Below are 18,376 nucleotides of genomic sequence, written 5' to 3'. Positions count from 1 at the left end.
CCACCACGTCCCCATTCAGCGTGACTCGAGCGGTAAAACAGCCCTCTTAATATTTGCAGCGCGAAAGGCACTCTGGCGAAGTGCAGCCAGCGCGGCGGCCTCGGCCGCGCGACATAATTTCGCGTAACCGATCGGTGTAAACTGTTTTTCCGCGTGCTTGCGCCCGCACGCTCGCTCGCTCGCGTGAGCCCCGCGTGCGCGTGCAATTTCAGTGACACACGTATGGGACGTGTGTATATTTGCGAGAAGTGAAGCAGCCCGTCCCGCCGGGCGAATTACCATATTCCCGCGCTGCCTGTGTGCCGCACGTTTCTACGTGCGCGGGAGGGAGGGAGGGAGACGGCCCAGATTCCGTTCCTCTCTACTTAATAAACAGAGCCTTTACTGTCGTGCGACGCAGTCTCCGCACTTGAATCCAGTTATCTTTTATTGCGGATTCCACCCCGCGTCAACCCCCGCCTCCCTCTTGCCCGCCCGTGCAGTCGCTCAGCGTCCGAGTTTATTTTCGCTACGTTGTTGGCAAAATCAGATTTTATTCCGCGTTCTTTCCTCCACCACGGGCGCCCCTTTCTTTCTACGTTCTGTCTGTCGTGGCGCTCGTTAGTGCCGACGTTCGCGCGATGTTACATTAGCATGAATATTATTCGCGCGGAAACCGATGGATTCACAAGGGCTTGCGAGATGGAGAGAGGGAGTTGGTCGGAAAACGGGGGTTAAGGAGATGAGATAACACAAGTGTGCCGCGGAGCGCGGCGTTTGCTTTCTAATGGTGCGTTCTGTTATCAAGTTTCGCATAGAACAGGGGAAGAGGAGGAGAGGGAAACAGGCGCGCACTTTATTGCGAACACCCGTATCGATCTGCGCGAGTCGGCGAGCACGAATTAATAGATCCGTGATATTTGTACGAGGAGGTTGAGGGCCGGGTGGAAGTCCCGGTGAGTCCATTCACGTAAGGGGGGTTAGTTTTCTGAATAGAATTAACATAATCCGCTCTTCTCTAAACACTCTGCGAGAATCCCCCGCCCAGTTGTATTTGGTATCTTAACGAGTTAAAGCCCGGTATTCATTTTGTGTTTCGCAACTTTGGACGAGTCGTATGTGTGTGTGTACTGTATGTGTGTGTATGTGGGACTAGTGAAATTCGCTCGCGTTAATCAAAGCGCCAGAGGAGGACGAAGAACGCGTCCTTGGACGTTGTCGAAGCTGATGTTTTATCGTTATAAATCCGTTATGCCCAAGAAACGCGGCTCGCTTATCGCGCGACTCGCTAAAGCGCGCGTTATAGCTGGCGCGGGTGAAGCCGAGAGAAAAATGCGTCGAGCCGGCGTGTCTCGATGTAACAAATTGTCGAATTGCGTCTGAGCGATGGTGCGCGACTCCAAGGAGCGGAGAAGAGAGGCCCGTGCGGAATGGATAAAGCCTCATGAAGAGTGAAGGGTCCAGTTGTAAGAGAGATGGAACACACAGGGGAGGGAAGATTTTAAATCGAGTGAACCGATGTTGTTGATGATGCACGTCCCGTGCCGACATCCTCTGTGACACAGAGAAAGAGTGGCTCGAGGTAGAGCGAAGAACGTTTTATTCCCGTGCAATCGAGCGACCCGTTGATCGTCGGTTGGTCGAGCCGGCGCGCACCGAGAATGAGAAAAATCCCGGAGAGAAGCGCTGGACGCGTGTTTTCACGTGTTTGACAGATCTCTCGAAAAATAAATTTTTCGAAACGATCGACAATTCGAGTCTCTACAATCTGACGTCCTGTTCTGGACGATACTGCGAAATTAAGGAGTCAGACTGACGTAACACTAAAAAAAAAAGTGTATTTTTGGGAATTAATTTTGCAAAAATGGATCAATCGAATGACATTTTGAGACATTGTTTATTAATTAAGTAACTATTAAATTATTTTATTAAGTAACTTTATATTACTGTTTTTGTTATTTAGAAAAATCTATAAATAAATATGTGGCTGAATTCACGATTGCAGAAAATAGCGTTATCGTTGCAATCTAGTAGTTTCTACCCGAAAGATAAAAAATCAATTATATTATTTTTTAAATAATATAATTGGAGGATAAATCTGAATTTTAAGTCGTGCAACGGAAATTGCACAAACAATGACTGTTTAAAAATTGAATATTTAAATTTCGCATCTTTTGTTATTTTGTACTTTTAGAAAAGATATTAAGTTTAATGTATTTCAGTATTTTTGTCTAAATAATAAAAATATTAATATACAATTTAACAATTACTTAATTAATATATAATGTTTCCAAACATTTGGTGTGTTGACCCATTTTCACAAAATTAATTCTGAAAAATATGCTTCTTTTACGTCGGTCTCGCCTTTTAAAAATAAAACTCTGCTAGTTTTTGGCATTCTTGCGCGAATTTTATCAAATATATATTAAGGTGTATGAAAATTAAAAAATAAATAAAAATAATTAATAATAATAATTAACCTTTCAAGTCAACAGGGGCTTTATCAGTGTCCGGACATTTTTAATAACTTTTCTCCTCACTTCGAAATTTCTAAAACTTTATGTGTATTCCAAAAAAAAGTTAGTATAGCAAAACACTTGAGGTTCAGTAACAACAAAATTCGTCAGTCTATTCTTACTATCTGAAACAGTAGTTGATCTTCGGACTCTTCTATTTTCTTAACGTTTCTTTTTAGGTAGGCAAGTATTTATCTTTATATATTGTATATTTTAACAATTAGTTTTTATTTATATATTGCATATATCAATAATTTTTCAAGTTAACGTATTTAACTAATATAGTATTTTCTTTAATTTGATAAGATCATTAAACTAAAAACACAGGAAGAGTTAACAAAATATTTTCGGCTATATGTTTTTTTTTCGATTTTTTATGTTTCTTGTATTTATTGCTTTTTTTTTATTTTTACATAATACGTAAAAATATTTTTTATGCTTTTAGCTTTATTTTCTTGCACAAATTACATCATCTTTTCATACTGAATTTTTTCATACCTTAATTCAACTTTTTCCAAAATACTATAATAAACTTTTTTATTAGTTATTATCGTATTAAATATAAAACGTCATATTTTCTTTTCTTTAAGAAAAATTACAAAAGTTATGATTTCTAAAACGAAGTAGTTTCTCCGCAGATTCTTGTTAAAAAATATTTAAAACATCATAAAATATGACATATATAAACTGATTAATTAATGTATAATATATATATAATATGTATAACTATGTATAATATATAATGTAATGTATATATAATATAATATATATAATGTAATATATATGATATAATATACGATGATGTATGTAATATATAATACACATCATATACATCATAGTATTAAAAATTACATACAACTTTATTTCTTTAATAACCTATTATTTGAGGCTTGAAGAAAGCTATATGAATTTTTTAGAATTTTTCAATTTTAAATTGATGAGAAAAGCCCTTGGAATAAACTCTCTATTAAGATACCGAAAATATTTATTTATATAAAAGTTAATAAATAATTATTAAATTCTTGTACATCTTAATATTTGATCAAAGGGCCAGTTTTCGGCACGTAAGAGTGCCGAAAACTGGCCGACTATTGGACGCGCGCGCGCGTATCCTCTGCTCTTTTAATTTCAAGTTAAATTTTTCTTACACGAGCGTTCCAAATTACGTTTTTCTTACACGAACATATAACGTTATTTTAGCTTGAGAATCAGAAAGGCATACTTAGTGATCGATACATATCTAGAATAAAGCCCCTAAAACTGAGAAACCTACCTAAACTACTGCCTGACTAAATATATTTTTTCTGTAAATTTCTCAAAGTAAGATCTCATTTAAAATAAATAAAATTTCAATTAAAGCAACAGTCAGGATACTGCCGCTCAAAATCATAAGGATGAGTGTTTCTTTCAAGTTTAGAGTGCATTCTGACTTCATACGTATAAATAGTTCAATCAATGAGAATGAATTTGTTCCCTCTTTTTTTTCTAGTAACTATGAAATACATCAGATTGACTTCTCAATTTCGAGTGAAAATGTTCACTCGACAATTAAGAGTGGAGAATTCACTCTATATGAGTGAAAAATCACTCGAATTCGAGTGGCTCGGCTGTCACTCTGCTTTCCCAGTGAAATTTCACTCCAAGAAATTTAGAGAATAGAGCGCGCATTCGACGATTTTCGAGAAAAATGGATGGCAAAATGTATGTGTATTATTTCGCTTATCTCTCGAATTAATTATCACGCGGGGCTTGTATACGTGAAATTGAAGCAACAAGGGGAGCAGACACGCGGCGGGAACGCGAAGAAAAATGTGACCACGGTAGAGAAGGGCTTTGCTGTGTAAAGGAGCCGTCACTAAAAAGCATCACGAACAACGAGCGGAAGCAACACCCGCGAGCCGTGAAATATTACGACTATTTATTCGGTTCTTTTTAAGAATATCCTCGACCGATGAATATCCAAGATCTCACCAAGACTCTGCCCGACTCTTTCCGTAATATCAATTTACTTCGTTGAGATCTTGAATTGCGCCGTTTCTCTTCTTCTCGCGCCTCCGTCGTGACAAGAGGAAGCGTCGATGCGCCGAATACCGAGAGACCAGATCCTATACCTCCCCCACCACCCGTATTACCCTCGCGAGTTATTTTCCTTTCTAGGTTAAAGATAACCGCGCGAGAAATTTTCTCTCTTTTCCCGATGGCATCCGATAGTTTCCGCCATTTATTGACAATTTATAGAAGTCCTCGGGATCCTGCGGACTTCGTATAGATAAGAGTTTACAAAAGTGCCAGCGACTATTGGAGATCGCGGATACTTCGGCAGTATTACGCGAAGTTAGCGAAACATGTTGCACACAGAGAAAGAGGAATCAAGCCCATGCATTATACCGACACGCAATTCTTCTTCAACAAAAAGGTTTCTCGTAATTTTACTTGACGTTGCTTCGTGCCAAGACGACTGTCGATTTATTTCAATGAACTCGACGACGTTTCCCTCGGCTATTTCAGGCGATTATTAAAGAAATTAAAGTGAATTCCTCGTTGACGCCTTGGGTTTGTTAAACATTGGAGTATTATTAATATAAAATATCTTCACAAAAAATCCCTCCACTTAAGCAATATATTCGTCTATTAAAATTTATTAAGATTAACAGTTCTTCTCTTTTTACGCGATTCTTTCTTATTAGATACAAGATATGATAAAAACGGATAAGAACTAATACATTTTTATTTTTAAAAGAAACGTACATTTAAAGAGACAGAGACATATGGCAAGCTCAATACAGAGAGAGAGAGAGAGAGAGAGAGAGAGAGAGAGAGAGAGAGAGAGAGCAATCATTGACTTCTTTATTTTAAGTTATGTAGGGAATATCAATGAATATAAAATAATTAATTTTCTTGAAACTTAACGCTTACTATAAGTATTTTCAGCATCTTATTGGTTTGCAAAAACTCATATAATATTAAAATCATTTTATTTATTGATGAGATGATATAATATTTTAATCCAAGTATTGACCGTTGTTGTCAATAACCTTTTGTCATCTTTCGGACAATAATTATTCTGCTTCACTACAACGCTAGGGATTTGATCCTGCGCCGATAAAGTGATTCATCTTTTGAGGCAATTTATTCATCGATTCATTTTCGCACTTCCTCAGCATTTCGGAACCTTGTATCAGATAGACCGTGTTGCATCGATCTGAATGGATGAAAATCAGATAAGGCGATGTCTGGAGAGTGCGCTGGATGCGGTAGAACTTCCCAATCTAACTCGAACAACGTCTCTTTAGTCGCAACAGCAACATGCGGCCTGGCGTTGTAGTGAAGCAGAATAACTTTGTGTCGATTCGCGACTATTTGAGGGCGTTTTTCCTTCATAGCTTGCTTCAAACGCCATAACTGACTGTAACAATCTCCTGTAACCTTTGCGCCGGTAGTAATAGCTTATAATAAGACACTCTTTATATATAATAAGAATAATAAGTTCCACCATACAGAAAAATATTACGACCGTGGAAGTTGCGTTTTGTTTTGGATGTCGATGGTTGACTTGAATCAACTTATGACTTTTTCTATTTAAGACTATTAAAATAGATCATTATCTGTAATTATTCGCCACAAAAAACTTTTTTTTTTGTGCCTAGCAAGCAATGAGGGACAGATAATAAACTGACTTGCAATCACGCTCGCAGAGAGTTCATGGGGAAACTATCTTCCTTCCTTCTGGGTCTTTTCCATTGCTCTCAAATGATAGGATACTAGTTGATTCATCAACTCCTATCCTATCTCTCGAGTTGTTTTAATGTTTGGGCCGAGTTTTGCTTTTAATTCCATCTCGTTTAGACAATCAAAATATGACTTGTTATTGATATCGTAATTACCATTTCTAAACATCTTTTTTTAAACAACTTCTCACAAACAGCAGCAGATACAATATTCTCTCCATAGGTCTTACAAATCAGTCTTTTAGATGTTTAACCTTAAAATGATAACGCATGCAGTAGCAAAGATGAACTTTATCTGGTTCTATCTTTAATCGCGTTAAATGTAACATTTTGTTCGGAATTATGAATTGTCAACCATCAATTCTAATCGAGTATGGTTAACATTTAAAAAGTAAAAAGTAGCTTGAAAGAGAACAATCATTAAGTTGCTGCCATCTATTTGTGATATTGTGAACTTTTGCAAGCACCTAATAATAAATAGGAGAGTCATTTGTATCTGACGTATTCTTTTGTCAACTTAAAATTGTTGAAATGTCCTTGAAAAATTCATATAGCTTCTTTCAAGTCTCAACTAATAAATTATGAGATTATTAGAAAAAGAAACAGTTGTATATGATTTTCTAAATTATCATTTTGGCAAGTTATTGTTTTTGTCAGAAAAGTTACTTTAAATTAAGAAATTATAATTCTTGTAATTTTTTTTTAAACCAAAATTTGGGATTTTATATTTAAGACCGTAACGATTTATAAAAAAAAATTTATTATAGTATCTTAAAAAAGATCGAATTATTTCGGCATGTAAAAATGATATATTTTTGTATAAGAAATATTAAGACTAAATAACATAAAAAACTTTTACATATTATATTAAAGTGAGAAAAGATAAAAAGTATAAGAAGCATAAGAAATACAAAAATCGGAGAAAAGAAACATATATCCACAAAAATTTAACTTTGTTAACTGTTTCCATGTTTAACCAATTTTATAGTTTTGTCAAAATTAAAAAATACTACATTAGTTAAATACATTAAGGTAATTTAAAAAATTCTTAAAACATATAATATATAGAAATATAAACATATAACATAAAGGTATGAACATATTATTATACATAAAGAAAAACAAATTTTAATTTACCTACATTGAGAAAAACAAGTGGTTGAGTTAATAAGACTTTGTTTGAATAAATAAAATTCGTTTGAACATTTTTAATAGATTGATGAATTACACTGTTGCTGCGACGAATTATCAATTGATTCAATAATTGCGATTTGGTCGCTAACTATATCAACGCAACTTATTGTTGCATTAACATTAATTTGTTCAATAGACAATATTTTTTTGAAGACGTGTGACCGCCGATTCTGTTGATTCAGTTATCTTTTTTTATTCAGCGTACGTAAAAAATAAACGCTAAGTAAATAGAGGATCACTCGTGTCTAGGATCAATTTGCTTCAGCTGTTATTCAGACAGTAACTAACGAACTTTGTCGTTACTGAGCCTCAAGTGCCTTTATAATGCCAATTTTTTTTTAAGTACATATAAAAGCCTTTAAAATTTCAGAATGAGGAAAAATACAAAGTTATTAAAAGTGCCCGGACGTGAACGACTTCCCTATTCATGTTAAAGGCTAAAAATCACATCATTAAGAAACTCTTCACAGAAAAAAGTTATTACTCATTGAAACTTATCCACTAAAAGCTAATATATTTAAATTAACAATCATTGTTCCATATACTATAAGCAATGATATATAATTTTGTACGACAAATTTTAAGGTCTTCAATTTCAACAATACGATAATTTTATTTGGATATTATAATATATAGCCTCGTAAAAAATACAATATGGTTTTGATGATAATAATATTTTGATGATAATATTTTGATAATATTTTGATGATAATAATATTTTTTTTCGACATTTAAAAGCATCATGTTCTCAATCTCTATTCGTGAAGAGATTATTTTTTAATAATAAGAATATATTTTTCTTTGTTAAATTATATAAAACGTATCGATGCCTATAATTTATTTTCTTTTAACGTTATGTCATTTTAAGATTTACATTAATCTTATTTTAAAATTTACATTAATCTCATTTTAAGATTTACATAACAAAAATAAAGGTATTTTCAAGATAAGAATGTTATTTTTTTCTGTATGGATGATAAGGAAAAATCTGTTTGCGCATTTTTTTTAATAATTTTTTTTAAATACTATATAGATCACATAATTTTATCTATGTGGCAAAAAAGACTTTTTCTGCACAGCAGTGTAATTGAGATTTTTAGGACAGTTCGATTAGGAAGGTTGATTCTCCGCGTATGTTGCAGATGCGAAAAAAATATTCGACGCGTGCGTCGCCTCACACGTTTCAAACATTTTATTGTCCTCCCGTGTCATAAAATGATACGCCCTGTTATCCGCGACTGGTTACTGTACAAGGTGTCCGGTAACTCACAGAGGAGCCGTGATGTACAGGTCAAACTGAACAAAAAATTCCTCTATTTTGCGAACAACTACATAAAATTCTAAGTTATTAATAAAAAAAGATCCATAAACGATCACGCGAATGATAGAACGGTAGTTGCGCTGTAATGGCGACATTTGCCACTACATTAGATCAAATTGAGTAAAAAAGTTCTCTACCATTTTCCAAGTGACTTTGTAGATTTTGAATTATTAATTAAAGAAGATTAGCGGGTGGTCGTTATTAATTAAAAAAGATTGATGCATTATCGCGCACAACTGTACACCGAATTTCTTAGACAGCCTGTTTGCATGCAGATTTACTGTTGGTTTTCAGGGTGAGGGGGCATGTTGGTGTGTCGGCGGTTGCTGCTGATCGCAGCCGCGATCGCGGCCTCGATCGAGGCTGGCTCGGCTAGTTACTCCGGCATCTCGTCGGACTACTCCGGATACCCGAGCTACGCGGTTTACTCCGGAGCGACGTCACCCGAGTCCTCGTTCTCGTCGTCGAGCTCGACGACCGGCCCGACATCGGACACCGCCAACGGCGAGTCGCTCTGCCGACCGTCCGAGTTCCAATGCGGCACCGGACATTGCGTCGCGCAGGACAAGTACTGCGACGGCGAGAATGACTGCGACGACAAGGCCGACGAGCCGAGATATTGCACCCGTGAGTACCGCGCCCGCCGGACGACCGGGAAAACGTCGAACAAAGCGCCGAATCGATACTCACCCCCTCGTCTCCTTTCCCCCCAGTAGATCTCTCTTTCTCTTGTAAAAGGGCCGGCCCGCCTCTATATTAGCGCTTAATCCGGAAAAAAATAAATCTACCTCTCGCCCCACCCCTCAGTCGATCATTTTCTGAGGGAAGAATTCATTCGCTTCGCGACCCTCTCATTGAGTCGCGCGATTTATGTGCAATTGCTGAATAATTCAATAAAAATCTACGGAACCGTCGAGCCATCGCTATCGCGCGTCTTTGAACACTGAAAGAATCTCTGTGAATTTTATTGGGACACATATATGGGATACGCGCGATTAATTGCTGCCTGATGAACGCCGGTTGAACGGCTACACTGAGCCAGAGAGTAATACTGAGGTAAAGCGGGAAATTTGTTTGTCTCGCGGCAAAAAACGGCGAAATGAACAATTGCGGCACGAAGCGATCGTAAAAGGTTCCCGGTTAAAACGCTTGAGTATATTCGTTTCGTGTAATCTCGCATTAGTGAATTACCGGCCGTGAATTAAATTGGGAACAAAGTTCTCGCTCATCCGAACGTATGATGTCGTTGCGGATCGACAATTATTTCGTTGCGGGATCATCGCCTCCGAATTTCTATCAAGACTACAGTAACGTCGCGCTGATTTGTAAATCTATCGATGTTACGCCAAAAAGAACTTTTAATGTCACTAAAATTATAATTATTTTCGGTGTCAATTGTATCAGATATACTTTCATGATTATCACGATGTGAGACAATCGATAATTCTGGAAATTCTAGAATTTTTTAAATTATACTTAAGAGGTAAATATACTATTGAATTAATCATTAAATTTACATCATACATTGATGTAAATTTCTTGTTGGATTTATACAGCAAGAAATTTATTAAAAGACTTACATTTAAATTTTCATATTACATTTTACATAATAAATTTTTTTCAGCAAATTTTGATAATTTTTTTCCGTATTTCTTTCTTCTCGTATCATTTGCGAGATAAATATGGAATGACATGTAAACCATTTATGAGGCATACGAGTTTTACAAATCGACTTGTAAAGTTGCTACGAAATTTGCACTTGTCTATTTTCTTCCTAGATAGACAGATGTATATTCGTGGACAGAGAGGTTGTCCGCTATTTTTGTGTGAGTTTCTAAACGCATTTGTCTTGTCCACAGTGGGGAAAATTCTCCTATTGGAAAACAAATTCTCCCACTAAACAAGACGGATGTGTTTCGAAATTTATTACAAAATTTCGGACAATCTTCCTGTCCACTCATGGGCAGAAAGTCCGTAACTTTTGGGATGAATTTGTGAACTCTGTCTTGTCTAATAAAAGAATCTGTTTTCCAGTGGAAAAACTTTCCCTTTGGATAAGACGAATGGCTTCTCAAATTTAGCCCAAAAAATTCGAACAATTTTTTTGTCCACGAGTATACATAATTTCACGAATATAAATAATAGATAATAGTTTTAATATTCATTAAACCTAATTACAATCGAATTTCACGATTACGCGCAAAGTTTCTACAAATTTGTGCATCATGATTATTCTGTGTGTGTGAAAAAACGATAACAATATTTCGAAATAGCCTTAATACTGTAAGAATATGTAGATATATTACACGTTGTCAAAAAATTCGGTTGGAAATAGGCTTGATAAATGTTAAAGCTATTATGCCGGTTTGTGTACGAAAATTTGACAGCAATATCGATCTGTAAAGATTGTATTTTTTATGAGTGACTCATTTGGCACTTATATTTATTACGTAGAATGACGAAATAAAAATGCGAGAAAAATATACAAAAATTATCAAAATTTATTCAAAACATTATGTGATATAAAATATAATATAAAAATCTGAGTGTGAATTTTAGAAAATTTGCCACTGCATTAATATAATAAAATCTTACAATATTGTATGATGTATTATAAATTTAATGTAATTAATTTAACACAATATATATTAGCTTCATTATGCTTTACAAACATTGTAAAGCATTGACTGTTATTGTAGTAATAATAGGAGTCTGTCTGGGCTATTCTATGTGTTCTTTTAATAGTCTAATATCTAGTGAAAAAATAGTAGTATCAATATATATAAAGTATTAATATCAATATATATAAAGTATAATATAAAGTTTTTGTCACTAACACTTTTTGTAGTAACACTTACTATCAAAGTGATTCCCCTGCTTATAACTCTTTCACTTTTTCACTGTGTAATTTTATAAAGTCGCAAATAACAAATACTTTTTTCTCAGTGTACTACGCGCGCGTACATAGGCGTGTCTCGTTTGTTCACTCGCTCGCTCGCTTGCTTCGGCACACGCGATTTGTCTTAACACACGAGCCACTAAACAATTATATTATATAAATTATCGCGGCAAATAATTCATCTATTCATTATTGATATAATAATAATTATACACCGCCGCATAGGAAATTTAATCGATTTGCGATACACAAACACAATTACATCGTACAAACATCGCATTTTCATTCGTTTGAATCTTTAATTCCCGATAATATATGCGTCGCATTGCGATAGAATCGCGACATAATAGTGTGAATTTATCATAGTGATCCAATTCCTTCGTGGAATTTCAAATCGCGCGTGCTGAAACACACGCCAGGGCTGAACGAGCTAATTACACGGACCAATTATCTGTGTCTACGTTGTCATAGAACGCGAACGTGCGAGGCGCAACTCGGGATCTTCAATCAACATTATCAACACTTAAGCGCTCGTTGCTGACGCGCATTTCGCGCGCACGCGCGCGGCGTTGTTAGTTTCTTAAATGTCGCGTTGTTTCCGCGGTTGTTGCAGCGAGTCCTCGCTGCAAATAAATTATTAAATGCGCAGATATAACAATGATTTATAAAGCCCGTGCTATATGTATTTAATTTCACGAATATTCGGTCGGATGCGCAAATTACACTGCACGAGTAGTTAGGAGTTAATATCGTACAAAATAACATTTTGTCGTGTATCGTGCTATATAATCCAGAATAATTGTAATATACCGAGATTTGTTTTTCGCGCATAATTATCGCACGATAAAAACATTCCAACTTGCCGAACTTCATACAGCTTGATATATGCACGACCCTATTGCAAGAGAGAGAGAGAGAGAGAGAGAGAGAGAGAGAGAGAGAGAGAGAGAGAGAAGAGAGTTAGTTAGTTAGGAGTTAATATTTCGCGAAATGCCATTTTATCTTGTTACGCGAATTTTGGACCTGTTTTCCACGCATAATCATCAAACAATGCAAGTATCGTGACAATTCAAAATCGAACATTTATATCACCTTAACACACAGAGCTTACACGTATTTGTGCGTGACCAGTCAGCCAGTCAGTTAGTCAGAGGACTGAGGAATTTCGTGGGATACTATTTGGCACAATCATAGAATCATACAATCATAGAATACCACTTCGCATTTCCATAATTCGACTCTTGTATTCTCCGCAAATACAGGATGTTTGATAATTAATGCTCGTCTGCAGGTGAACCTGAATCATTAAATTATTAGCTGGAATTACCTGACGTTTCCAGAATTATCACAAAGTGTTGAGGAAATAAAATCAGGGGGAGAGGTTGTGGTGTCCAGCTTTCATGTAACCTATATTTCCCGCAGGGTTGTAGAGAGTAGCTATGCAAAATTTGTTCCAGATCTGTCAAAGGATCTAAGAGTATGTGTAGGGGACCAGCAGATAGACCATCTTTTTCATATATATTGATTATTAAAGTATTAAACTGAACAAAAGAGAAAGTCCTCTATTGTTTTGCAAATTTCGCAATAGTTTTTAAGAAATTAATTTGAAAATATTAGTTAATTAAAATGCACAGGAAAGCGGTTGGACAAGTTCTGTGATGGATAATAGAGATGTGCAGTTCAGCATCTCCTGCCATTGCTAGAAAATCATCAACAAATTCGAACCAATTTGGATCACACGGCCTACAGAGCTTGTGGTACCCTTTTTTCCCATCACTATTACTGCTTAATTAATTTCTTAATAATTATTACGAAGTTTACAAAATACTACTAGACTTTCCTATGAAGTGGACATTAATTTCCTGAATGCTGTGGACATATATATGGTATCAGCGTGGACTGTTGACGCACATATTCATTTTACGAATTTCTTTGGCTTATACTTTCGATATAAACAACAGTTTACAACTGTTGTAATAGGCACTTATATTCATGTTCTTTTATATATTTCAATGACAGCAATAAAAAAATTTTATTTATCCTAATTCACTATTTTTCAACAAATTATTTCAATTTTTCAACAAGTTATTTTTTTTATTGTAATTGACATACGATCCCAAAACTCGTACGATATACGAGTCTAAAGTATATCATCTTCAGCGACTGTTCAGCTTTCTGAAGTGCTTTGCAAAAGGTTACAAGATTTACAAAATAATGGAGATAATTACATAGGAAAGGTTACACATCTTAGTTTAATATGTATTGATAAAATATAAAAGATAATTAATATAAACAAATTTTCTTGAAATTTTCTGGATTATTTAACTTTAACACATCCATTATTTGAGGAATTCTCTTCACAGACTACATTGTATTTGTTTTCATGTAATAGTGTGAAACAAATTTGGTTTGTTTATATTACGATAGACAAAGAAAAATATCATTGCCATAAACATATAATGTTAATAGCGAATATGTTAAGTAAAATTGAAAATTTTGAGTAAAAATGAATTTAAAATGAGAAACCAGTGCATCACACATATACGAGTATAACGCTGAAATCGAATGTATTAATTCTAGAACCCTCAAAGAAACATCAAAAGTTTATGTACTTTAAATACAGACAAATTTTATTTACCGTATTTTCATTTGCTCATAACTTCCAGAAAAGTGGACGGAATTCAATTCTTTTTTTAATCAATATAGAAAACATTGAGAAGTATGAATCTATTAATGTTTCCGCGATTCAATAAATTTGAAGAAAGTTTATAAGGAAAAAATAAGACAAGTTCTTTTTTTTAAAAAAAGTAATATTTGAAAAGTTGATCTGTGTGGATAAATTTTATTCCAGATTTAAATTATATGAGGATCAAATGTCTATTTAAATTATATGAGGATCAATTTTCTACTTGCTTGAAATGTATACAAAGAACAATAATACACAATATGTTTGAAATGACAATAGCGAAGAATAAAATCAATGTCCCTATCAATAGCCAAGCAACCTCATTGTAAAATTTAATTAATTAATTAATAATATATATGTTAAACAAAGTGTAAAAAATTGATTTTGTTAGAAAGCTGGAACATTTGGGATTTTAATTATATTTTCCTAACTTATGTTAGGAAATTTGACAGCAATATCGATCTGTAAAGATTGTATTTTTTATGAGTGACTCATTTGGCACTTATATTTATTACATAGAATGACGAAATAAAAATGCGAGAAAAATATACAAAAATTATCAAAATTTATTCAAAACATTATGTGATATAAAATATAATATAAAAATCTGAGTGTGAATTTTAGAAAATTTGTCACTGCATTAATATAATAAAATCTTACAATATTGTATGATGTATTATAAATTTAATGTAATTAATTTAACACAATATATATTAGCTTCATGTTAGGAAAATATACTACTTATGTTAGAAATTATTCCTACTTATGTTAGGAAAATATTTTACTTCACTTATATTATCTATGAAATATGAAAATAGCTAATATACCACTTAGTGATATGACAGTTTTGTCCCAATTTATTTCAATTTTGTCCCAAAAGACAAACATATGATTTAACTATCAATTAATTTACCAAGAAGTTGGAACAACTGGTCCTGAATTATGTTGAAAATGAGAGAAAGCTAAGATGAATGTCTCAATCATATATGTCTGTCTTTATCTAAATTAAAGGAAAAACAAAGACAGATATATGATTTAACTATCAGTTAATTTATCAAGAAGTTGGAACAACTGGCCCTGAATTATGTTGAAAATGAAAGAAAGCTGAGATGAATGTCTCAACCACATATGTCTGTTTTTATCTAAATTAAAGGAAAAACAAAGACAGGCATATGATTTAACTATCAGATAATTTATCAAGAAATTGGAACAACCAGCCTTCAATGTAAAATTGCAAAATTTTAAAGTGATGTATCTCAAGAAATATATGTACACATATTTTGATACTGTCACACATAGTACATAGTTTAAAATACAGATGACTCCGAATTTTCACTCTTTGTACCATATCTTAAAAACAAAGAAACCCGAAACGCGTAATTTTTTCTATAAGATTCCCTTATAGAAATATCATACTAAGAATCATTGATAATTACTTATTTTCAGTATTAAAAATGCTGGATAATAAGTAATTATCAATGATTCTTAGTATGATATTTCTATAAGAGTTATCCATTCAGCTCGACACGGACCTGCACGCGAGCGTTATGCCATTAATTATCAACCACCCCCTATATAGATATTCCCCACGTGCATATGTAATCATCGTTCACATGTAATCGTAAAAACGTTCCAGCCTGCAATCGGACGTTGTACGGTGACGTCGGCCGGACTTACAGAGTGGAGATACGCCGGCCAAGGGAGGATCGACTGCCATTCTTGTGTCACCTCAACTTCACTGCCGCCGGCTCCGATCTCGGGGATCTAGTCCAGGTTGGACATAGAAATGATGTAGTTGTAGAAAATAATGCTGACTGGTACAGCCGGCCCGGCTCGGCTCAGCTCAGCTCAGCTCGGCCGACCGGCCCGCTGGCTGGCATGAGGAAGGTCTGTCACGGAAAACAGACAGCGGGGCGGACCCGCCGCGCCGGAGCCCGGATAATAATTTATGTCCCGGCTTTTACGATTCTTATCGCGTTTATTGGCGAAATTAAATCGGCTGCCTGCGCTGAGTAAACACCGCGCTCCACCGTCGCGGAATATGCTTACTCGTCAAAGTCCCTGTGAGAGAGCTTCCCCTCCCTCTCCCACTAACTAAAGTTTCCACGAGATATTTTTGAACTCTCCCTTATCCCCGAGCGATATTGACACGTCGATTATTATATCTGCCCGCGATAATATGGAATCGATATTCCACGTTGTTAGCGAAAATCGGGAACGGCTTGAGCAAATCGTAGTATCTCTTCCGTTTCGCTGATAATTATTTTGATTCTGAAATGAGGATGTTATACAGAGGAATCTCGCGATTTTTTAAATTCTTCTGCTTGTCCCGTGAAACTTTGCAGTTTGTTTCGCTTCGCTCGCGCCGTGCCTCGCGCGAGCCGAAATACGACAGCGCCTGTCGCGAGATAATCAACTATGTTGTGATAGAAATGTTTGCTTTTATTGCGGCAAGAGCCCCGTAATAACTGCATTCTAACTTTCGTCTTTGGTTTTATTTCCAAAAAGCAGCGAAAATGCGCGGCACGGTTTTCGCGCGCGGATATTCGTCGGCTCGTAAGTTTTAGAATAATGCTCCTGGTGTTACAGTTAACTTTTGATACCTTCACGGTCGGCCGCTTTCTATCCTTTACGTCGGAAGGATGTCCAGATGGTTTCATGACTATTCGCGAGGAAGGTCGTCCTGCGACAGGAGGACAATGGTGTGGCAGCGCGTGGGGCTACACCGTTTATTACAGCGAAACTCCTTCCATCAATCTGACTTTATATTTACTACGTTTATCGGACCAGGTAAAAAATTACGCTCCGAGGGACGCGTGCTCTGATTTTTTGCGGCACTATGGAGCTCGCATGTTTGTGCTTTCATGCGGATTGACTCCCGAAAGAATCTTCAATGTAAATAACGGGATTCGAAATCAATTGTTTTTTGGGGAGAAAGAGGGCTTGGAAAAATCAGTGTTTGTTTATTCGGCACGTAGAGAATGTCCCTCTCGAAGATCGAAGATAGAAATGTTCATTAACTAAAGAAGTATCAAAACATCTTTGCTTGGTTAAAATGTATTTATAACGTAGAGAAAATTTCAAGAAAATATTAGAAATTTAGATGGCAAAGAATATAAAACTGTACATAGAAGTAATTTTTTTAAAGTATAGAACTTTTTCAATGAATTCGTAATGTGCGTGAAAAAAATTCCGTCCTTATATTCCACTGAATATAAGACGTTTTATAAGTACATGTCAAAAATGCAGGAGGTGATTTCTCATATAAAAATAAAAAAAAAATATGAACATATGAATGCTTTATTTCCAAAATGTATTACTCGAAAAAATAGTTGCAAAAGTTTTTTTTGCGAATAAAAAACGACGGCAAAACATTTCATTTTTGGCATTTTTTTACTTAAAAGTGAAAAGAAGTAATATTTATTCGTTCAATTTTATTTTCTCAAAAATGAAACACATTTTTTCTATTTTCTCGATAATAGTGCGTGCTAACGAATTATGACAAAAATATCTTTTTTGTGTACAAATATCTAAGGATTCCGGAAATTAGTTCATATATACTCTATCTTAGAAGATAAAAAAGTTATGTACAAAATAAGGATAGTCACTTCCTAGTTTTCAACCTTTAACTTATTTTCTGCGAACGAAAATCGTTTTGAAGTAGTATGACCTATTATTAGTACAAAGTTTAAAATTAATGTTTTGTTAATTTTTATCGTTGTCTTTTTATTCGCAAAAAATATTTTAACCATTCTTTCGGAAGATATTTTCCGGAAATAAAGCTTTTAGGATACATGTTTGTATGAATTTTTTTTCTCATTTTGATGTGAAAAATATCTCTTAAAATTTTTACATATACTTAGGAAACACTCTACATTTTATATCATGAATTGCTTTAATGCTAATAAAAATTTAAAGGATTAATTAAATGATTGATTAAATGGTTAATTAAAAAATTAATTAAATAGTTATGTATAAATACTAATATATATATATATATATATATATATATATATATATATATATATATATATATATATATATATATATATA

The 18,376-nt window shown here is 34.7% G+C and overlaps 1 protein-coding gene across 1 annotated transcript in view; it reads left to right on the top strand.

Annotated features, from left to right (window-relative positions):
* The window catches only part of LOC116847430, a 196,737-nt gene that overhangs the window by 162,199 nt on the left and 16,162 nt on the right, over positions 1-18,376 (top strand). The window contains exons 2-4 of the mRNA XM_032822427.1: positions 9,033-9,365; positions 15,960-16,096; positions 16,913-17,113. Coding sequence (XP_032678318.1) covers positions 9,044-9,365; positions 15,960-16,096; positions 16,913-17,113 — 660 coding nt within the window. The 5' untranslated portion in view covers positions 9,033-9,043. The remainder of the gene's footprint in view (positions 1-9,032; positions 9,366-15,959; positions 16,097-16,912; positions 17,114-18,376) is intronic.

Source organism: Odontomachus brunneus, unplaced genomic scaffold (genome assembly GCF_010583005.1).
Source record: "Odontomachus brunneus isolate Ranch 3 - 2012 unplaced genomic scaffold, Obru_v1 Obru_scaffold_077, whole genome shotgun sequence".
Classification (NCBI taxonomy): domain Eukaryota; kingdom Metazoa; phylum Arthropoda; class Insecta; order Hymenoptera; family Formicidae; genus Odontomachus; species Odontomachus brunneus.
This window is presented reverse-complemented; position numbering and strand designations above follow the sequence as displayed.